The sequence below is a fragment of the Perissodus microlepis genome, chromosome 4 (genome assembly GCF_051167445.1).
Source record: "Perissodus microlepis isolate ML-2025 ecotype Zambia chromosome 4, ASM5116744v1, whole genome shotgun sequence".
Classification (NCBI taxonomy): Eukaryota; Metazoa; Chordata; class Actinopteri; order Cichliformes; family Cichlidae; genus Perissodus; species Perissodus microlepis.
In genome coordinates, this window is record NC_140464.1 from 10,687,512 (window position 1) to 10,710,907 (window position 23,396).

At 41.1% G+C, this 23,396-nt stretch overlaps 2 protein-coding genes across 4 annotated transcripts; both read right to left on the reverse strand.

Annotated features, from left to right (window-relative positions):
• Window positions 1-297: 297 nt before the first annotated feature.
• On the reverse strand, window positions 298-9,845 carry raver1 (ribonucleoprotein, PTB-binding 1). Of its 3 annotated transcripts, XM_084925616.1 has the most exons (15): window positions 9,449-9,845; window positions 8,465-8,531; window positions 6,838-7,307; window positions 4,516-4,707; window positions 3,556-3,676; window positions 3,367-3,470; window positions 3,166-3,237; window positions 2,657-2,735; window positions 2,210-2,412; window positions 1,979-2,060; window positions 1,706-1,836; window positions 1,429-1,500; window positions 1,183-1,317; window positions 883-948; window positions 298-782 (listed from the first exon to the last, which is right to left on the reverse strand). In XM_084925616.1, the coding sequence occupies exons 1-15, from the start codon at window positions 9,770-9,772 to the stop codon at window positions 636-638; spliced, it is 2,265 nt and encodes a 754-aa protein (XP_084781742.1). In that variant the 5' UTR covers window positions 9,773-9,845; the 3' UTR covers window positions 298-635. The 3 variants fall into 3 exon arrangements, with proteins under 3 accessions (XP_084781742.1, XP_084781741.1, XP_084781740.1); XM_084925615.1 differs by lacking the exon at window positions 3,166-3,237; XM_084925614.1 differs by lacking the exon at window positions 3,166-3,237 and having other exon boundaries at window positions 2,657-2,738.
• Window positions 9,846-13,170: 3,325 nt separating this feature from the next.
• On the reverse strand, window positions 13,171-22,453 carry tyk2 (tyrosine kinase 2). The gene is made up of 24 exons (XM_084925617.1): window positions 22,254-22,453; window positions 21,515-21,688; window positions 21,274-21,397; window positions 21,062-21,191; window positions 20,812-20,975; window positions 20,242-20,620; window positions 19,963-20,148; window positions 19,500-19,657; window positions 19,285-19,402; window positions 19,000-19,183; window positions 18,648-18,766; window positions 18,394-18,555; window positions 18,201-18,288; window positions 17,872-17,996; window positions 17,393-17,528; window positions 16,852-17,003; window positions 16,585-16,735; window positions 16,395-16,498; window positions 16,129-16,318; window positions 15,691-15,809; window positions 14,236-14,408; window positions 14,035-14,152; window positions 13,822-13,932; window positions 13,171-13,730 (listed from the first exon to the last, which is right to left on the reverse strand). Exons 2-24 carry the CDS (start codon window positions 21,684-21,686, stop codon window positions 13,614-13,616), a joined length of 3,480 nt encoding a protein of 1,159 aa, XP_084781743.1. The 5' UTR covers window positions 21,687-21,688; window positions 22,254-22,453; the 3' UTR covers window positions 13,171-13,613.
• Window positions 22,454-23,396: the final 943 nt, after the last annotated feature.

The window sequence follows — 23,396 nt, forward strand, 5'->3', positions numbered from 1 at the left end:
CATTATACAAACTCATGAACTTTTTACATGGAATACGGTAGGCTTTTTTTTTTTCTCTTCTCCCACAAAGTAAAAGCCTTTAAAGCTTGTTCTTACACTATGCAAGGCCCTTTGCCTGAAACTGTGGACAGCGTCACTTTGGTGAGATGTTAAATCACTTTTTTTATTTATTTTTTTTTTTTTTTAAAAGCAGCCGCTAGTTACCATTGAAACTGGCCAAACTGCAGATCTGCTGATATACCACACTCACAGGAATTCAAAAAAAAAAAAAAAAAAAAAAAAAAAAAAGCTCAAGAAAAAAAAAAAGAAAAAAAGATTGCATTTACTAATGAACCACTTTTTCTCCTTAATTTACAAGGTTTTCAACACGAAGTTCAGGCAAATAAAAATTTAAAACTGAAATGTACAAAACACAGTAAAATCATATATACAAAAAAAGAAAAAAAATTGAACATGCAGGTCTTTCCACAGAGTGACAAACAGACTGCACTACTCTGCAGCCTCCAGAGGTCACTCACACGTGCATATGGGACAATAAATCCGAGGACCACCAAGTTACTGAGTCCATTGGAGAATATGGGAGAGGAGATGCTACTCCATCCTGGCTGCTGAATGGCTACTCGTTACAGCTGTACTCAGAATATACGCTTACGCTTAAGATAGGAGTCTGCGTAGTGACCGCCGAGGCCTTGGGAGTGCTGGCCCACATAACCGCCTTCAGGGCTCGGCTCGGGAGACGGGATCAGCCGGGAGAACGTGCGCTTTTGGCTACCGATTGGAGTCTATAATTACAAGAAAAAGAGGAGGGGGGGGGTTTAAAATCAAAACAGAAACTTCAAAGAAAAATGATGTGAAACAATAACATGGAAGCCTATAAATTACCTTCATAACATTCTCCACACCTGCAGGGTAGTTGGTGGTGTGGCTCACAGGAGGCATTCCCACAGCCTAAAGACAAACAACCACCCATCATTTGACTTCAACTCAAGCGCTCACAGCGCAACATTAATTATTGAACACACACTTATTCTTGGCACCTAACCCTCCACTATTTTATTTTTATTTTATTTTATTTTATTTTTTTAATCCCTTCTAGTGCTATCCTCAGTATTCTTGCACTGACAAATAATCAATCCTTCATATATATCAAAAAACAAAAATCAATGCAAAGCTTTTGCTTACCCTGTTGAGCTGGGGGGTGGGAAGGCTCCCATTACAGGAGCTCTCAGACCCTGAGCTGAAATATGAGGACAGAGGTGGGCTTGGAGGGTAACTGTAAGGGGGGAACCGCTCACTGTATTCAGCGCAATGAGAGGCCTGCAGAGACAGACAAGTTCACAGCTATGTTACTACAGGGAGGCGTGCATTTAATTTACTGACACTACAAATGTCCTCAAGTCAGCTTTGAAACAGTTGACAAAGCACTACCTGCTGACCGAATCCTGCCAAGGCCCCAGCATCAAGATTCTCCTGCTGTTCATACAAATGGGCAAGGGGATCCTGAGGAGAGACACCAGATGGCATCGGACCAGATCGTGTCATAAAACCACTAAATGAGCAGCCAAGCGCCATACAGTAAATTCAACAGGTCACAATGACTAGAGGAGTAAGGAAGACAAGGAAAAACAAAAAACACACGACCCATCGATGTGGAAAGAATACACATTTAAAATCTGAAGTCTGAGCAGCAATGATTCATAGTTACCCGATGGAGTGGGGGGTACTCAGGGCTGTAGGAATCCTGGTAACGCAGGTTGTAATTCGGTTGCATGCTCTGGTTGGACACGTTACTCAGTGTAGGCCGCCTTCTGTAAGGGTGAGGTCTGCAGCTTCCTCCTGGAGGAGATGCACGGTATACAAATATATCCTTGATGCATCCAACATCATCTCTCAGTTGAAGTAGCAAACAAGAACAGACTGTAAAAGTAGATAAAATCTTTACCGCTCATGCGAGCACAGCAAAAAAGCAGCACCTCACCTGAGGAAAACACGTTGCTGACATTGAGGAAGGGACTCTGGGGAAGGTTTGCATCTTTTGCAGGATCTCCTAGCATGGAAACCTGACATGAAGTTTAAAAAGAAAAAAAAAGATGGCTTATTTTTACATTTCTTGCACAGAATGAGGAATGAGAATGAAGAGGGAAAAAAAAAAAAAAAGCAGCTGAAGGATTGAAGGCATTTTAAAAAAGGGAATTACTTGGGAACTCACCCCTTGTGCTGTGAGGCCATCTGCCCCGATCATGCCACCCAGCAGGGGCATAGAGATCCCCGGCAGGGTCGGAGAGGAGGTCTGGGGGAAGGGACAAGCCGACGTGGGGGACTCCTGATCCCTTGAAAGAGTTCTGCCACGTGGCACTGGCTTCAAGGGGGGTAGAGGATCTGTCTGAAGAGCCAGTCCAGGGACAATACCACCTATGGTGATTAGAGACTTCAGTGTAAATGACAATCCAACAACAATCACACATTTCATTTTTAATCTTCTCCTTCAAGCTTTTCAGAGGAAATTAGATATGCATTCTGTTTTAATTTGGGTAACATAATGTAAAGAGTAGGACGCCTGATGGACAGGCTAATGGCAATGCAGATGTTTATCATCAAAAGCAGACATGCAGTCTGTGGCTGAAGGAGCCACGGCTGGAGTGGACTGATGCCAAACCTTGGGGCAGGTCTCCGAGCAGATGGACTCCCTGCTGGACAGACAGAGAGGCCAGAGGATTCTCCCCAATAAGTCCCGGCTGCTGACCAAGAGGAGAGAAAAAAAAAAAAAAAGAAAAAGAAAAAAAAAAAAGGTTCAGTCACAACAGGGTCACTCAGGCGCACTGCAACATCAAGGCGACGAAGAACTGCTCAACTAAACTTAAAACATGTATTCAGCAAGTTTACTTACTGTATATGAAATTATGTCCTTACAGGATGTACCTTTACAATTCTGGCACACAGCATAATAGTACATCTACCGCATTACTCAGCACCACTCGAAGGAACACTCCACACATACACGCACAAAAAACCCCTCACTTTCCCAGCAAGAGCTTACCCACCCAGGCAATAAGTTTTCTATCAGCATTCACATAAAAAGAAGAAAGGGCCAGAATCCATCCAACTTCAGCTCCAACTCACACACGCACACACTGATGGCCAACCATAAAAACCGTTATCACTCACACAAGGCACTAGAGGGTTTTCTTTATTGTGTAGCACCTGAGCCCACAGAAGAGGATTTCCCAGAAGGGCTTGCTAATGGTAAAGAGGGACAGAACAGAGTGGGGAACAAAGTCTGTGAGTAGGAGAGGATGAATCGAAAACGGGCAGGAAGCAAAAGCAGGGAAGAACATGACGGAGCAAAGATGGAAAAGGCAGCGGTACCTGCTGAGCCTTGGCCTGGTTCTGAAGGAGCAGCTGGAGCAGGGCGGCCGTGAGAGCGGGGTTGGCAAGCAGTGGCGGTATGGCGGGGGCCGCACCGAGGAGGCCTGCGCATAGACAAAGATTAAGATCCACCGCAGGAGAACGAATAATAGCAATAAAACAGATTAAAAGCAGCTCACGGCTCCTCACCTTGTTTATGTCCCTGTGTCAGTGGGTTGAGCAGCATCTTGAGGGCGGCGGGGTTGCTGAGGCCTGTGAGTATCTGCATGGCTGTCGGATCAGGGAGGAGTCCTTTACCCCTGTTTACAGCCTTGAGAGGAAGGAAACAAAGCAAAGACTCAGAACAAGACCAACAAATAACCAAAAAATTTTTCCATTAATCTGAAATCATGTGATGAGCCAGCTCCTCTGTGAGAGTTATAACTGCAATGCTTCCAAGTCATGCCCAGTAACGTAATTTTTACTACAGCACTAGTACAAATGCATGCAACTAAATCAGACTTGAGCAGTTGGGCTGCTCAATTATGCAGTTTGGAAAGGGGGGGGGGGTGTATGTTAATACTGAGATGATGATTATTTCACATGATTTCACTCAGAAAAACACATTTATTAAACTTGGAGAAAACTTTAATTGTTATCCAAATTAATAAATGGTGAGCTGAACCAATACTGCCAGCCTGGCAGGGAGTGGATTACAGCTTTTACAGCACAGGAAGGCGATGTACTGAAAAGCAAAAGAAAAGCAGGAAATATTACACGAGAAAAAATGGAGCATAATCAGCGTTTCATCTCCATAATTCAATTAACAGCACAGCTCTAATGGAAAAGGCACAGGCAACGTTACGACTGCACGATCCTGTGCATCATTATGAACTGAAAAAAGAAAGGCAAGCTTAGTTTGGCAACTGCCCTGAACAGTAACATGTACATCAAAGGCATTTTTTTTTCTATGACGCCCAGAAGACATCTCTCTTGGAGCATTGGATGAAGGGTGGGGCCAGCTCTCTCACACATAAGCACAGACTCACCGAAAAATGAAAACCTGACGCATTTTGTAACTCGTTCCATCACTGCAGGTATATCAAACTCAAAGGCAGCAATGTTATGTCTTAAGGGCTCAAGCAAAGACTGTAGATTGGAATGCAGTACCATGGTTTGCGCAGCAATCAGAGCAGCCAACATGCTTCTTCCAGGAGGACCCGGGGCACAGAAGGACACCCTGATATGTGTCCCACCCAGCAGTCTGCCATCTGTGAGTCGCTGTGCTTCCTCGGCCATCTCTGCAGTGGCAAACTCCAGCACTGCAAAACGCCGGAAACTTCCATCTTGTCCCTGAGCCAACTGTGGAGAAAGGAGAGAAAAATTGAGAGGACAAAAAAAAAAAAAAAAAAAAAAAAAAAAAAAAAAGCAGCAATTTTTCAAGCATATAGAGAAAAAACAAAAAACCCAAAAAACCCTGCAGCCAATGAATAAGACGCACACACAGAGAGTGGAAGCCAAGTGGTTTTCACTTACACCCTCAGTGTTCACATATTTTAGCACAAATTTGGAGAGAAAGATGGGAAAAAAAATATATATATATATCATGGAATTTATAGTTGTTAATAAAAACTTTAAAAAGGATTACCACAGAGAGAAACAGCACTCACTCAGAATTCTGCAACAGCAGTAGTATAAGCTCTTTAAAACCTAATTTTCAGGAAAAGTTGACAGAATTTAAATGTTCGAGGTTGCAGTGGTGACTCTACATATGCAATTTTTACATCCTGGTGACCGCTGAAACTCACTTGTTTAAAAATTAACTGCCTGGTGGTGTTGGAGGCTGCTACTGAGGGGCAAAACTTGCTTCACAAAACACCCATCGCAGCATTTGGTGAATTCTGAGCTGAGATTTACGTGAGAAGTGCTACATGCTAAACATGCTAAACATGCAACCGTGTAGTGGCAGATATCACTACTGTTTTGTTTGTTACTGTAGCAAAAACGTAAAGATTGCGTGTCCAACTGTTTCCATGCAGTGAATTAGAATTTTATATATACCTGGTGAGCACTCAACCAAAAGTTATGGATCTTTCCCCATTCATTAAGATAGGAGCTTCAAATAACTGTCAAGATGGCTACAGCACCAAAATTGTGTCCCAGGCTGCTGCTGAGCTGAAACAATCTACATAATTTCCCCAGGCCTGGATGGAAAATATCATTAGGTCAAGGAAAGATCAAGGTGAATTGATAAAGAAAAATAGAAGCAACACAAAAACTGAATTGGGGTGAAGCTTTTACACAGCTCACGATAATTATTTTAACATGACTCTCAATCCTGATTTATAAAGCCTTTTTAAAATCTATATACGCGAGTTTTATCATAGCAGTGTGATGTTTGTAGTTCACCTGCTGGTTTAAGAGTCTCTTAGTTAGGAACAAATTAGCACGATATGACACGAAATGGAAAACCCTTTTCTAATTAACATTTTATAGTATCTGCACCAGGTGACACTCCCTTTGATTGTTTTCATCAAAGTTCTCATTGGGGGATGGTGTTGCCTCCTTTCTTTTCATAAAGGAAGTTTCAGTGTATCCTATTCTAAAAGGTGGCAAGAAAAGACATGAGAAGGAAGCACTTAGGAAATTTTTGGGGTACTAAGACTCTTCAAAAAGCACTTACTATGGCTGCCACCTGGATACTTAAAGGTCACTTCACTCAGTGAATTTTGATTAGGAATGCTACTATTTGTCAGCACCCTTTGCTTTCATTTATGGTGTGGCAAATTTCAAATAACCCACTGAAATTTGCATCTCTAAAGTCCCAGATCAAAATCTGTTTCTTAAAAGTGTTTAATTACCTTTTAAGGCCCTTTAATCACCACATCAATCACTATATATGGCTTTGTGTTGCTTTTAGTGGGACTCCTCTCTTACCATGATGCAACCGTCTGGTTTTATGAATTTGATAAAGCTGCAGTGATATCAAAGTTTCCTATTAAAACCATCATATGGCTCCTAATTATTATGACTGTTCAGTCTGGAAACAACAGAAAACTACGACTGTGTCCTGCTCAAAAGGACACCGCTCTCTCCCATTCCAGAAAAAACCTGCTGAATGACACCACCTGGGGGTGTCAGGTGGTCATCACCATAGAAACCAACAGTTGCTATTGCTATAGTAACTTTGAATGGCCACAGGAAAACTGGGGTAAAGGTGAAAGATCAAATATGGATTGCAGTTTCACAGTGACTCAGCAGTGCAGTCATTTTGCACACCTTCAGGGACAATTTTACAACTTTGTGATGGATTTTAGCAGCTTTTAAAGCACTCAAAACTTTTATTAATGTGGGCATTTGCTGTATAAAACAATAGCCACACAAAGAAATGACAAAAAAAGTTAATGATCGCTGCTGTGTGCAATCAGTATGCTGTAGACTTCTGAAATCATTCACTTGGAGTATTGGGCTTGTGTGCAGTAAAAATCTGACCTGGCAGAAAACTGGCGTGTGGGTGTCAGCCAGGGCACTGCGGAGGTCTTGGGCTGTCAGCAGGCTCTGAGGCAGGCGGTCCACGCACAGGCATTTGGAGTGCAGCAGTGGATATGTGAGGGAGCCCACCTCAGTCCAGTGGACGTAAAGCATACGGGAGCCCAGCTGCTTCCCCAGGAGCTCCGACTTGGCCCTGGCCGCAGAGTCCTTCTTCATGTACTCCACAAAACCGTAGCCCTTGGAATGCCCCGAGGTGGCACTGTACACCAGGAAGCAACGCTCCAGGTTGCCGAAGGGGCGCACCAGTTCCTCAAACTGCTGCTGCGTGAACGCGCGGGGCAGGTTGGCGATGCACAGCAGAGCATCTGTCGGCTGCAGCTGCACAGAGATCTCCCGGTCCCGCAACACATGCTGGTGGAACTCTTTGATGGCACTTTGTGCTTGTTCACCATTAAGTAGGGTCACAAATGCTTTGAGTAACACGGGACAGGAAACAGAAGAGAGAAACAAATTGGTGTAAGGCAAGGGAATGACATTGTTCAGGTGGCATAAAGTCAGATTTATTTGTACTCAGCAGGTGTCAGGGAGCAAACCCTGCCTGTGACGTTTTTGCCTCTAGCAAGGCTGTTAAAACACAGTTCTGGTGGCACAATATCAGCACACAGGATCCTTTGTGTTGGTGTAACTTTACCCCTTGTTTAAACTACAATGCCTGTCAGCCCAGCAAGAATGAAATCAACATCTTGTTACCCATGTTATGAAAAAGAAACAGAAGGCGTGAAAAAGTTTTCCAGTTTTGTCTGAAAGCCATGAGAAGAGAAAAAAAAAAAAAAAAAAAAAAAAAAAAAAAAAGGTAATAAATTAGTTTGGCAGCCAACTCGATATTGTTAAATAAAAAAAAAAAAAAAAAAAAAAAAAAAAAAAAACCACAACCACACAAAAAACAAGCACCATCTAAATGTCACTGGTTTTCTTCCATAGCAGCTTGCTGGATACCAGGCATACCCTGAAAATACCATCTGGCTCACACAATTTTCTGGCCTATTATCATGATCATCACCCATTTTCTAGTGAAATATTACTGCAAGAATGCATAGATATTTAATTAATTTATATTCTAATCTGATATTTTACATTTTATACATTTAAAAACAAGCAACTCTAGCTGGACAAGATGGCAGATCACACCAAGGGGCATGTGAGGTAACGCATACACAGATACACAGGGAGCCCGTCGATCTTATCGCACTTGAACTGACAACAATGTAACGTGACACCACGACAAGCGAGCATCAACAGTCGCCAACAAGAGAGATCTGTAACTGTGTGATAATGATAAGTGCAAGAGAAGGCACACCATGAAAACAAAGTCTTTAATTGAGGTCTGGCTGCTTTCTCCAGAACCCCTTTTCATGTTCAGTATGTCCATTGAAAGTCATTAACTAAACATGCTCCAAATCTGGAGAGCCCGATTTACTTTTGTTTGCTACAGAGTTCACTGTCAGATTAAATTTTAAAGGGGCGTAATAGAGCAGATCCATCCTGATCCCCACCTCCTCCAACTTGCAGACGCCAAACTTGCCAAATTGCCTTGCTCAGTCCAACATGGTGGAGCAGTTAGACCTACCTGTGCCTTTGTACTTGTCAACAAAGCAGTACTTCAGATCATAGCTGCCCAAGAGCTCATGGACCTCCTGTAAAAAGAAAGAGACAATGATTAACTGCAGATGTTTAAATACATAAATAATATTTGACTTTAGGAGGTCGTTGGTTAATTGAAGATTTCAATCAACCCCCTCTCAGCCAATTAGCTCGTTGATATACACTGGGGGGTGGGGGTGGGGGGGAATCAGTGCACCTGCTGGGGGGGGATGAGAGGTGAATGACTCCCTCATTGTTGTAGGAAAAATTGTTCTGCCCAGCTTTTGCCTATTCACACAAATGGCGATGCTGCCTAGCATTTTCTGAAACGTTTTGTCCCCACGCCTTCCACCTTTTGTTATAGAGAAACTCACATCTCGAACTCCCACTACTGCCCCAGCCCCCCCTCTGTGAACAATGGTACCGCCCGCAGGCCCACCGCTCCCCACGAGTCAGGCACGTTCCAAAAAAGAAAAAAAAAAAGTAGCATCAAGAGTTAATTACAGACAGAGTTAATAACAAATGGACTTATGACCCACCTTCACTGCATATGTAACCCGCATATACCGGTTATGAACCACAGTTTGGCTCGGCGGGCCAAATGGTAAAATTCAACCACGAATGCAAAGCGGCCTGGTGGGTCACACAGGCCACAAATGACCATGATTGATTATTTGACCACTTGTCAGTAAACGCGAGCCATGATAGTTAACAAACAAACTCAAACCAGTTATAGAACTGTTTGCATCGTTTTTAATTACCAATAATCTGTGCGTTTTGGCTTTTAAACCACTAGCAGATGTAGTACACAGAAAACTAAATAAAGGTCAAGCTAATAAGTTAAATGCCTGTGAAGCTAACATTGATAGCATGGCAGGTATAACGGAGCTAGGCTAGCGTTAGCCACAGGGTAGCATCAACCAACCAGCCAACAATTAAACCCTCACCCCCTAAAACTTTCTACTCATACCTGATTGCTAACGTCAGAGGGCAAGTTTTTTATAATAATTTTCCTCCTGTTGTAAAACTCCCGTCGAGTTCTCTCCAAGCGGCTCTCGATCTCTTCAGGGCTCAGTGATGTCAAGTCCTCGTCGACCTTTCGCTGACACTCGCGTCCGGGCGTCGCGTCCTCTTCGTTGTGCACGAGTTCGGGGTACCGGCGATCCCCGGGAATCCAGTTTTCTTGGTCCACGGCGGGGTCGTATTTTTCATTAAACGGACGAGAAGCCAAACTGTTTACCGAGTCTGTGTTTTCATCTTTGGCAGCTGTATTAACTGACACTGCGGCCGCCATGACTCGGTGCTGGAAGTTTTTTCGGTCTGAAAACTCTGGCTGATTTGAGCAGTTTAAACAATACACACATGGCCCCAGCGCTGCTTCTGATTGGACGACAAGGGAACGCATTCTCCATGACTACCACGTAAATCGGAAGGGTGGGGGCGGAGCAACGAGTGTCCCTGCTCCTCAGCATGAGGTGCATAACGGATGTTTTTTGGTAATTGATCTAATTAAAATGTAGTATTAAATATCTAGATTTTTAAAAGACAACAGACAATTATAAACAGCACAATAAAAATGCATGTCTAATTTATTTAAGAGTCTAATTTATGCATGTAAATTTTCTCAAAAATGTCCCAACAAAATATGTCTGAAAGATAAACTAGTGAAATATGGTTTATAATTTAAATATGCTCATTTTAGTTCGAACTACCAGTTCATAAAGCAAGGAGGCTTGAGAATATGTCCACATGATTGTGAGCTACTTGGCTTTACAAAGCCAACTGAATTTCCCGGAGGAACCCACTCGAGGGATTGATAAAGTTTCATCTAATCTAAGTGTCTCAAATAACAAATAACAAAAGGGAAACAAAAACTAATACTGAAATAAATAAAAAGTCAAACTTGACACTTGAAACAACAAAAGCTGAACTGAGACAAACAAATCCACACTGGAAACTGAAATATAACAAAACTGAAAACAAAAGCATTAAAAATTCAAACAAAACATAAAAATCCGTAACGTTTTATTCTTGGAAATCATTGTGGTTGGTTTGTTTACTTAAATTCCATTATCTTCGTAATAGGCTATTGTTAGTGTGTTGATTGATTATGTATTATTTTATGAATACCACTCTTTAAAAACTCAGCAGTTAATTTTTGACACATGGTAATTTATTCAGACTTTTCTACCACGAACAAAGCATTCATAAAGCCCTTTTTAGCTATGCAGAGAGTGTATAGGAAAACAGCATTTTTTCGCAGTAGATATAGAGAAGAAGATACAGGTTTTGTTTTGGTAATTTGAATTTGGTCTCTAGTATAGGCTGCGTCAGCTGAGAATATATCCAACACTGTTAATGATGGATAAAGGGAATCAGTTTCATTTGGCCACGAAAAATGCCTGTGCCTCCAGGGGGCTTCACAGTCCAGACAAGCACCAGAAGGACCAATCATGTCATGTCCAGAAGTCAGCAGTGGAGTTTCTCTCCAAGATTATGAGTCAGAACAATATGCTTCACTATTCAGCATTTTTCTATGTTCCCAAGGGGAACAGCAGTAGTATTTAAGCATTTGGTGACTCAGCTGGTGGTGGTATCACTCTGGACTAATGCTTAGCACTAGACATGCCTCATGGTAGATTCCTCATTTTCCATTAGCCTGCAGTCCTTGCAGTACTTTCCTTCAAATACATGTTGAGAGCTCTCAGCAGGGAAAGCTCCCATTTAAGCAGACACGTCTGATGCTGACAGTTTGTAATACACATAACTGTGGCAGGACAGATGTCTTGGAGCTCGTGCTTCAGCTTCCACTTGCTGTATGTGTCTTACTCAAAGCGTATGCAGAACAGAAACACGAACACCTGCTGAATATAAATAAATGCTGAATTTGGCAGATTGTTCTTTTTCAGTTCTACGCTTTAGGCAATGAGAGGCAAATTTTTATTTGTATTGTATATGTCGTACATAAAGGCAGTTAAAAGTGATTTGCACAATGCAATGAAACAACAGACCATATAAAAACAGCATAATAATAATAAAATGCAAATTAAAAGAATATAACTCTATTTAAATGCAAAACACAAGAAAGTGAAATAAAATAACTCCACACCAGTTCAATAAAAGCGAGTGTAAATCAGAACTTATAGCATGAGTAAAAGTGTCATCATTACTTTAAAGCTGCGGCCTCAGTTGGAGCAAAGCTCAGAGTGAAACTTGCAGAATTTTAGCAGTGAGAAGCATAAAGGCTAAAAGACATTTCACCATGTTTAGTCTGAACTCTGTACACCACAAGTTGACCAGTTCCTGCAGATCTAACACTCTGATATGACCCTGAGTTAAAGTGCGTATTCAGCTGAAAGCAAGTACTATGATCTAAGAATTTAAGTAATACTTTTTTTCTCTCATCTTGGGGTTTGTCAGTAGCAACAGCTTTTTCAACTGCATATGTTTAATGTCTCATGGTCTTATTGTGGAGGTCAGTAATTATCACTGCTTTACTGCAAGACAAAAAGCATGAAAGGGCTTTTCTAAATGTTGCTTCGACATAACAGTGTCCAATTTCAGCTATGATTTAAATGCCAGAATTATGATTTAGCTATGGTTTTCATCTGTCCAGTTAAATTTACATCATCAGTGCATCAGAGGAGGTCCTTTCAGATTCATAATTGGATAGACTATCTACACATCCCCAATTTAGTGTGATCCAAGCCATGTGGGCCCTGTTTCAGCTAGACAGAAACAATTTTCCAGCGTATGTAGAAGTCTCCAGTGCAGCACTAAGAAGCAATAACATCAGGCTATTAAGACTCCTTGAATCAAAAATCAGGTGGTATGTCATTAAAAAATTTTATGAGAGCTGAGTCAGTGCTATAATGTGAGCTGAAAGCTGATTGAAAGCTGCCAGAGATGCCATTTGCAGAAAATGAATGGTTAGCTTTGAAAGTATTTTCTCAGTAACACCAATAAGAGTTTGCTTTTTGTTTTGTTTTTTTTAGAAAGGCTACTTGGAATTGACTCATCCTTGTTTCTGTTTTCATTTGGAGCCTGACAGTTGTAGCTTTCAGGAAGAAAAATAAGGAGCCATATTTACTATATGCAACAAAATCTACCACCAAGTGGGATTTGTTTCTTTTTGTTAAGTATCAACTAGCATGTTTCCATTAAATATACTGGACAGAGTCAAGTGCCAAGTTGTAGAGACTGTTTCTCTTTGTAGATGTCATAGCCAATCCGAAGTTTACTTCCCTGTGACTTTACACATTGTCTCTTCTGATCTCTTGTAGCATTTCCCCATTGTGTTTGCAGTTAACAGCTCTATACTTAAGAGGTACCATTTTGAAAGCCCTAAGAGTTTTTATAAATTCAAAATAAGATTGGACTTTGTGTTTAATGATTTTGAAAAAGCTTTAATGAGTAAAGCTCTGGTATGATCATTTATGCATTTGTTTTGACAGTTTTAAGAGTAACGGCAAACAACAGGCAGTCATGCACCAAAGAGAAAGCAGATGTGTGGAAACAAAGCTGCATGAGTGTTTTGGAAGGAAAGCCCCTGTGACCATGAGTGTGAGCCCTGAGACTGGTATCAGTGAAATTCTCCATATGAATTTCAAAAGCAACCCCTTAAAATAAAAGCATTACAAGTACATATCACCGATAGTGTTGTAGAATAGTAAAAAATGAGTGAAAACCAGGTAACACATAGACCCACTGATGGAGTCATCAGTCTATTTCAGACTTTAATAAAAGAGCTTGTGGAAAATTGTTTATTAGATTCTGAATTATTCATTTAAAATTTATAAAATGAAACAGTCAAAAATGTACAATAACTAAACAAAATGAAATACAGTATCCCTCAACCGTACACAAACTGTTAATACTCACTGTGATATATGCAAACCATTAACTGTTGACAAACATGAAGTTTTTGCCCATGAAATTCATTACTGTGTTAACATCACATATAAGAGGATAGCAGTGTGCTTTTATTATGAAAAGGTTGCAAATATATCTCTTAATAGAGGCAAGAAACACATTACTGGCTCCCCTTAATATATGGTTGCCATTGTAGCAAAGCGATGACTTGTAGTCAAGTGGATTTCCACATAGTCCCCGTCAGCAAATCAGCATATCTGAGACTATGAAAAGGACTGCCAGTATGCTTGGCGTAGACTCTGAAACTTTTTAACTAGGGACTCAAAATCTGGCCGTTCTGAAGGATCTGCACTCCAACACTGCTCCATTAATATCTTCACCTGTTCAAAAAATAAGTAATCATGAAAAAAAACCTATACCATTCATAATGCCAAAAAGTACTGAACTTGATTTATGGGCTTCTGAGCTTACCACATGTGGGCTGTCCTTAGGGCAAGGCAATCGCAACCCTTGTTCCAACAGTTTTATCAGTATCACCACAGTCATCTGTCCTTGAGCTTCCTTCATCATTTCAAAGAACTTCTGCAAAAGATACATAAGAACAGATTGTGTAATTCACACAGATTGATCGATAAGGCCGGTTCAGTAAAGAAATACTTGAAAAAGAGGCCGGTGATGACATACATCTGGAGGGCTTTGGCGACGGTCACAGCGGGTCAGGATCTCATACAGTGTAACTCCAAAGGACCAAACATCAGAGGAGAAGGAAAATTTACTCTCTTTCAAGCACTCGATGGCATACCTACAAAATTTTTAAAAATGTAATTTAGAGGACAAAGTCACACAACAACACAATGAGTGACAAGTCTAAGTGCGTAAACTGACCAGAACACTGGACTGTCTCCATCCTCACGGACACGGTAGTAGATCTCACCCTCAGGGATGTACTTCGTCAGGCCAAAGTCTCCAATCTTTACCAGACTGTCATTTTCCACCAAGACATTACGGGCAGCCAGATCGCGATGGACATATCGCTTTGAGTGCAAGTAATTCATCCCCTTAAAAGAAAATAACAGAAATAAAAAGATGGATGCCATTTTTATTTCAAAAACAGCTGCTATTTTAACCACGGTAAAAAACAAAAAAAACGTGTCCCTACGGAGAGTAACTCCTTCATGCCTGTCAATCAGTCTGCAACAGCAATTCAGATAAAAACAGGTCAGAAAAGCCATTTTTACAGATCTGTGTGTGGTGATCACTGAAATCTTCTTCTAGCAATATTAAGGATTCAATTTATGGCTCTGAGCAAGCAATCTAATTATCTATTAAATATGCTGCCATTAAAATTGAGCATGTGCATTACTCCTGTGGTAAAGAATCATTAGATGAATATTTTCCATTAAACACCATCACCAGGTCTAAATGTCAGTTTATCCGATACTTTCATCTACAACCAGAAACCTGCAAAGCAAATTGCATTCCCCGCAGACTCAACTGTATGTTTGTTTGCTGACAACTTTGCATGCCATAACAGAGACCATTAATGTGATAACTATGCCTCCACACCCATCTACACCCTAGAACTGAAACATGTTAGATCAAAATAATTTCATAAAAGAGCCTCGCAGAGCCCTGTTCTTAATCTTCTGCAATATTTTACACTTTTTAAAAATCAAGCTTCCCATTAAGAGCCCTTAATCAAAACGAATATTACTTTATTATCAACAATAAATTCAATCAGAAATTGGCTATTTTTTTCCAAGGCTGCTATGAAATTATGGTTCTGGGTGTTGAATGATTATTTCCTGGAGGACATTTCCCAGGTTACTGAGAGAAAACACAGCATAACATAATGCCAGTGCAATCAAACTACTTATTTCAGACAGAATGAATTAATGACAAAACACACACACAAAAACAGAGTGCTGTAAAATGGAATTAAAGCTTAATGTGATGGATTATCTCCTTCAGGCTGTTACACTGTATGCTGCACAAAAGCAAACAGAAAAACAGAGACTCTCTTCAGAACAGAGGAGAATATAAGCTGACATCTCAGCAGTTTTCACACCAGAAAATATGAAAGTTTAGCTGAAGCTAGGAGCGGAAGTCACGACCACTCAAGTAAAAGCAGACCAGCTCAGATTCAAGGCCAAAAGGGTCTAGACATTAAAAAAAAAAAAAAAAGTACCAAGTGTAATAATAATAAAAAAAGTCATGTTAATTTATGAAAAAAGAAGTATGTACAGTAACTCATTCAAATGTTGGGCTGTACGGATAGACACATATGGTGTTTACAAGTAATACAGCGCTAGCACAAAATATTAAACCACCACAACTCACCTGACAGATCTGCTGAGCAAACATCAGACAATGAGACAGCGGAAGGTTACGTTTGGGGAGGTAGTCTTTCAGACTCCCCAGAGGAAGGTACTCCATTATTAGTTGGACAACTTGCCCTCCTGTCAATGGACAATGCAAAAGTGAATTTATCTTCCTGACAAGAAAACCTGTTCTTATTCTGGTGCTTTGCTGTGTTGCTCAGCATGCTGTGTGTTAAAAGCTCAAAATATTGACATACAACACAAAGAGTGGTGCACTTCAAATGGATTTCCAATATTTACAGAAGAACAGCAGGGACCAAAAATCAATTTGCTGAATGATCCACTGAGTACCGCAGGTTACAAGAGCTGTACTGCACACTCATTTACACATGCAGACTCTGTTGACATATGGCTCAAACAGATATTTAAGCAGACAGAAGGGCAAGCGAGGACTCACCCAGTTCTGTGCAACAGCCCTTGTATTTCACAATGTTGCTGTGATAAAGAGATTTCAGGATTTCAATCTCCTTCATCCAGCCGTCAGAAATTTTGTCGTTTTCTTGCTTCAAAGACTTCACAGCCACCTGCTCTCCCTTCCCGTCATTGGCTGGGTCATACAAGTACAGAGTCACCTTTCCAAAGTGACCCTATAAACAGAAGAATGAGGAGATGATTACTCCAGCTAATACAACGAAAAGCAAACTACTGCTGTGTGGTACTAACCTCTCCTAAGATCCGCACTTGTTTCAGGTAGCGTTTATGGAACACAGTGGGGTCTGTGTTAGCTGAAGCTTCACTGGAAGGCATAACAGACTGAATGACAAAACCTGGATGAAGAAACACACACTTGTTTATTGAATGAACTGCAACAGAGTTTTAAAAAAGGAGATAAAGTAATCGAGCAAACACTGACCTTTCCTCATGAGTTCTATGAGTTCTCTGAGCACCTTGCGGAATGACGGCCTCTCCTCAGGCTCATAGGTCAAACATATGTTGATGAACCTGGCCAACTCTGGGGAAGATGGTTCAGCTAAGTGGCCCTTTTGCTGATAAAAGCGCTCTTTCTGGTTGGGGTGGGGAGACTCAAGTGTTAAGATTACAATTCAGAAGAATAATATGTGATGTGATACTTTGGGTTGTTGAAAGAGGAGTAAAAGCCCGAGCTGTAGCACATGCCTACCTCGGACAATGTGTTGAAGTTGAAGGGAAGATCACCGTTGTTGTAGATCTCAAGCATTGTTACGCCAAAGCTCCACTGGTCAGCATGACTGCCTATGTTTGAACCACTGTCAATGCACTCAGGGGCAATCCATGGGATACGTTCCAGGCGCTCTGCATGGCACAAAATAATAACACAAGTTAGTGTAGGATATTTATTCTGGCTTATCTGAAGGAGAACTCCTCCTAACTGAACTAAATAGATGGTGACAAACACAGAAGCATCTATAAAGTTGGTATTCAACATCAGCAAGTGCAAAACAAATAACGAAGAGTTTTGTTTTACTTTCGTGCAACTCTCATCTCGACTTTTTATTTTTGACACACTTGAACAACATATTTTAAACCAAACCTGCAAGACAGCAGGAAATGGTTCACGAGAAGAGATTAGAGATTTCCTGTTTCTAAATCTGATTGCAAAGTACATAAATTAGAACACTCTTGAAGCTGACCGTGTATAGAGACACATAACACATAAACTGAAGCGAGGTGGTGGTACGGACCTTCCCGTGAAAGAACACTCAGAGCAATTCCTGGGTCACTCAGCTTGATGAAAGGAGTAGTGTTGGGTTCAAGACCATTTTTTACCAAAAGGATGTTCTTGGCACAGACATTTCCATGAACCAACCCGTTGGTTTCCTAGAATAAGGAAAATAGCACCGTTGGTCAAGCAGAGTGTTCTTAAAAATAACACAAACTGTTACTGCTATTAGTCAATAGGCAAAAAAAATACTTGGAGCACTTATCTTACACTTTGCTGTGATATGACATTTACTTCACTTCCTTGCCTGATAGCAGCATCTCAAACTCAAAACATGGCATGCAGTAAGAAAGAACTATTACTTGATTCTGTTGTTCAATCATTTTACACATGGGTCTGCAGCAGCTTATTTCTTAGAGTAACACTGGATAAAAAACTTCACTGAAATCAATTAGATTTACTGAAATATAATCAGTGTCAAAAATAAGGATTAGAACGCACAAGATAGTCGAGGGCACTGGCAAGCTGTTTTGCAACAATGAATTTCCACCCAGCAGACACATTCTTTTCTCTGCGAAGGAAGACATCCAAAGGCCCGAAATCCACAAATTCCTCCACCATGATGTCTGCAAAGACAGGAACAAGTCTGAGAGGTTTGGTTCATGATATACGCACGAACAAAACGTAAAAATAGAACATGGTTAGGGTGATTTTGCATATGCAACATGGTTTTCTTAGTACTAAAATCAGAAATTTGACTGTATACACTGATGTGTGTGATGGGGAAATAACAATGAGGAAGTGAGGATGAACAGTGCTACGTCTCTTACTTTCAGATCCTTTGACAGACACGCCATATACAAACACCAGGTGACGGTGGGATACCTGGCACATGAGACTTGCGGTTTCGAAAAACACCTAAGAGGAGTGAAAACGTAAACGTCAGAACAGACAAGATCATAACAACCGTTTACATTCAGCATAGTAAAGTGTCATTTTTTGAGTGAGTTTCAAACAGCTTACCAGAGCAATATCTTCATGGGTTTGGTCCAGAATCTTAAGAACGACTCGGTGGCCTTGGTGAGAGTTGTTGTTGAACTCGTCATTATCACTTTCCTCTCTTTCCTGCGTTAACAGCCGTCCTGAGTAGATGTTAGTTCTGGTGCCGCGACCCAAATGCTGCTCCTGCTCCAAAACAAAACACCCGTACAGTCAGCTACAGGTCAGAGGACAGCTAATCCTCTATGACTATGAAGGTGGCGAGTGGACATTGTCACCTGTTTGATATCTTTGTCCTTGATTTGGGGGAACATTAGACGGGTCTTGTAGGTTTGGGATAAGGGCTCGGCGTGAACATCGCATTCATTGTGTCTCCTCACCAGAAGGTTGGATAGCTCTGCACCACACACAGCAGAACAGACACAGTCAATTCTGATTAAAAACCTAAATATCACCTAAATTCCTAAACAGGGATATGAGTACCCCAATTAGTAAGTAGGAACATTAGCGCAACTATTACAGTTAATTTTAAAAACTGAGTAGAGGTGAACAAGGCTGAATTCAAAGGGGGCTTCAACAGGACTCTAGAGGCATAATATTGGATACATGAGCAAAACAAGGAACACAAACCTCCTGATTTTGGCGAACAGCATTTTTTGACAGTAAAGCTGTCCGAACCAGACTTGAGGACAAACGACTTGAGGCTATCGGTGAGCTCCTTCATGCTGGGGAACTGTCGTTCCAAGCCCTCCAGACAGAGCATTGAATCCTTTACGTGAACACGAAACTGCTTGTGGCTTCGCGTTGCACCATCCTGTATGCACAAAACACAGGTGCAGGGAAAGTATCGGGTTTATTTTTCAACCATCATTACACTGCAACTACTTCCATATAAGAGCGTGGGTGTTGAGTCACCTGATTCTTGATTAGAACAGCTAGGATGATGCAGTTATAGTCAACAACACTCCAACGAGCGAGGAATGTTCCCTCATCCTCTGCCTCCTTTTTCAGCTTAGACAGCACAAACTCATCACTGGAAAAACACACAGGAGTTATGACATAACACACCATGTTTCTTCATAGCCTTTTCTGTGTCTGAATGTGCATGTATATAAGGGTAGAAAACTCACTGCATAGGTCCATGCAGTAGATTTGCTTCACTCCACACTACCCTTGGGGGAGCCACTTCATGACAAAGATAGTGGTGGGCGTCTGCAGTCAGTCGGTAGTATCCATCTAGGAGGGAGACGAAGGAATGGGCCTCCTGGCTGGAGATCATCTGAACCTCCTACATACATATACAGAAACACCACTAGCTTACAATCAGAGCTCCCACCTACTGACACATACAAATTCAAAACAGGATAAATTGCCCAAAGCAAAGTCAAAACCGAGAGGCTTTATAGTCAAACACATATAGAATCTAGGCAGAAATGTATAGTGTGTTGTCTATAAAAACATCCTCAAAAGACTGAGCAATTAGTTGAATGACTAAAAACACTTTATCCATTGGACTAATGCATTACAAAGACATTTACCAATTAAGTGACTGCATTGCAGCTTTTACATTAAAAAACAAACAAGTGGTCTCACCATACAGAGATTGTCTCGAGTGCTGATGCACACATTAGAATCAGTAATGGCTATGTGAGTTATTTCAGGGAACTCGCTGAAGAAGGTCCAGTCATTGGGTGTGTCTGCATCTGGTTGGCTGGAGTGCTGTTTTGGTTTTCTCATGTAGTTTATGTAGCCATTCCCCATGTAATTATTTGCCTGTGCCTGGGTAAAGAGATTGAACAAATTAAAAAAAAAATCCCAAAAAGGCCACTCAACCAACATATACAATATGCCAGCATCAGTGTCTATACAGACCCTTTGAGCAGACACCTTCCTCCACTGAATCCCCTCAGTACCGGACACCGATATTTCATGTGATATTGGGCCGCAGAAGTTGTCTTTTGAACCACACTGGGCGTGGGTGGTGCTGGAACATGAGCCACTTCGGTCATCTTCGTCCCTCAGATCCAGGCGGGTTACGGGGAAAGTCTCAGTGCCAAAACGCGGTGCCAAGTGCTCGAGTGTAGCGATGTACTTGTACATGATTTCCTCAGTGCACAGGTTGCCCCGATCCACTGTGTGCTGCTGGAAGGACCGCACAAAGTCTTTAAACACTCGCTGGATCCTGAGTTTAGTCAGGAAGTTGTCTCTGGAAATGTGTTTGGCGAAAGATCTTGGAACGCAGTCTAGAAAGCTGAAAAAAAAGAGGTATAGTGATATTATCTGAACTTACTGATTAGATTGGATTAAAAAGACATTTGTTACAGTAGCAGAAAATAACATTAACAGTACAAGATATAAACATATTATATGCCATTTAAGAATGAAAGCTTAAAACACTATTTGGAAGGAGGGATTGCGGTGTGATCAAGCCAAAGTATATACCTGACTCTTGAAGCTACATCTTGCAAAGTTGATTCTGTTTTAATTGCCTGGTATGAGAGGTGAAGCACAGCCATTCCCAAACTCTCATTTTTGAAGCGAGTCTGCTCCTCCTCTGTCTTGACGTCTTCCATTTGTACCACTTCATTCACAAATTCATACTTAGCCTGATTTGGAAAAGATATTATATTATTGTCAAGACAGGAACATTACGAGTGTAAAAGCATGCCATTAAAAAAAAACCCAAAACAACCTGGGAAAATAAATACTCCAGTGAAGTTGTGTCAAGTAAAGGGAAACCCCGTTTTGAACCAGATTTGGGAGGATAGCGGCACATCATGGGCTCGTTTTCATTCAGTCCATGCCAGTTCCGAAAGTAATACCTAAATACAAAAAGACTATATCAACATCCTCGCTGTATGTTATCTGTGTCACAAGTACAGTGTCAAACAAACACAGACTCACCTCATACAGTAGCGAAGTACAAGGCTCGGGTTTTCCTCTGGTTTAAATATGTGGTTTGGGCTGTACCAAAAGTGTCTTTCTGGGTTGTACAGCGCAAACAGTGAATGGCACAGAGCCGTTATCCCTGAGGAGGAAACATTGATGTTACACACTGTTGCCACTAGCAGGCTCAAATACCACATGAAAAGAGAAAACACTTTCATTTCTGGACTGTGCATTTGGTGGAGCCTTTTCCTCTTACCAATGGTCTCTGCTGCAGAGATACACAGCTGCTCCGCTGTGACCTCTCCTGTGGTGTGAGACAAATATTTCTTCCCATCTTTTGTCCAGAAAAGGTAGACATGGATGCCCTGATCCTTCGGAGGCTCGCTCAGGCCTGAAAACGATCCTGAAGATCTGGACCTCCCTCCCATTACTGACACACACAGACAAACGGCACTTTGACCACAGCGTTAAGAAAATCAGCTACATAAACGTACTGTGGTATACATAAATACTAAACAAGAGTAAGTTTAAAGCTTCTTTAAAATAAAATGTATTGCATTTATTATACATTTCTCTCTTTAAAAAAAACAAACAAAAAAACCCCAAAACAAAACAAAGAAACCTCATAGCTTACCAAGTAACAAAAAGAAAAGAAGAAAAAATATGCTTTAACAAATATGACGTCAGAAAACCCGATCAATATGTCGATAGGCCTATCGGGGATTACGCCTTATAACGTATTGTTTACATCACGTCAAGCTACTAACTATTCGAGGGCACCGATTAAACTATACGGAGACGCACAGTACAACAAAAGTTTGCTTTTTTCCCCCTTCTATCTGACGTTATATAAAAGCAAACTGACCGCGTTATCGCGAGGCCCAAATCAAGCCTCGTATGCACTTAACAGCGTACGCGACACCACAACAAGGAAATATATCAAAGGAAGTCGGAGCTGTAAACTTAGCAACCTGTGCGACAGTAAAATATCTTACCGTTTGACGAGCGTCTTCTAAAAGCTTCGCATTAAAAATAAAAAACATAAAAAAAGACACCTCAGCACGTCAATATGATTGACAGTTAAAGCTTCATAGTTCTGCGAGCGTATTTCCCCACCGCCGCCTACACTCTCGGGTTCTCGCGAACTGTGAGCAACGACGGCAGCGCGCTGCTTCCCGAAACCAAGACACAGGGCCACTCCTTCCGTCGCCAGCGTACGGGTACGTATTAGCACGTACCTTTCAAAATAAAACGTTAAACTGTTCCGCTTTTATTTGCCGTTAATGTAAATCAAAGACAAAGAAAGGAACAGACTAACAAAGTAGAGGAAAGACTGTTAATAGATATATGCTTGTAATAATATCTGTCCTATGACACGTTCTTACTTCTCCTTCCGCACAGCCAAAAATGTAAAGTAATAAATCTTTCTCCCAGACTCATAATCCATAGATTAAGTCAATATTGTATTTTCTACCTGATTTCATTTGGGGGTTTTTTTGTTTTGTTTTTTTTAAGCAGGGGCGTTTACAGGATTTGGTTTTTTTTCCATTAGGGTGGCCCACAATGCAGGGAATTTCCATCTTTCTCAGTTCATTACACCTTAAATAAGATATAGAAAACTGTGTGTGTGTTGAAAGTGGTACTGCAGTAAAATAGTTATTATTAGCTATTGTTATTACACCCACACCAATGACCGGGAGCTTTGGGTAGCGACTTAAAGGATGACATCACGGGGCCAAAATGAGCTTACTCTGCAGGGTGTCTGGGCTCTATGTCAGAGGTAGGCCCAGTCATTCAGGAGGGACTCTGAGTAAAGCTGTTGCTCCTCCACACCGCAAGGGGCCAGGTGTTCTGGACCTGCAAAAATATTATCACTCTATACCGGGCTTCAGTTTTACAGATGTTAACCTAAAAATGATTCCTATAACAATATTAAACAAACTCTTGTGGCACTTTTATACCATTAAAACATCCAATAACAACTCTGCATACCTTTTGGTGGCATAACCTATGCCTAACCTTGTCTCTTTTTTCCAAGTGCAATATCCTAATTGTCGATTTATGTCCTCATTAGACACACTTTGTTAATATGTTTAAGTCACTTGTTTTGCATTTCAACATGGGAACAATGTGTATTT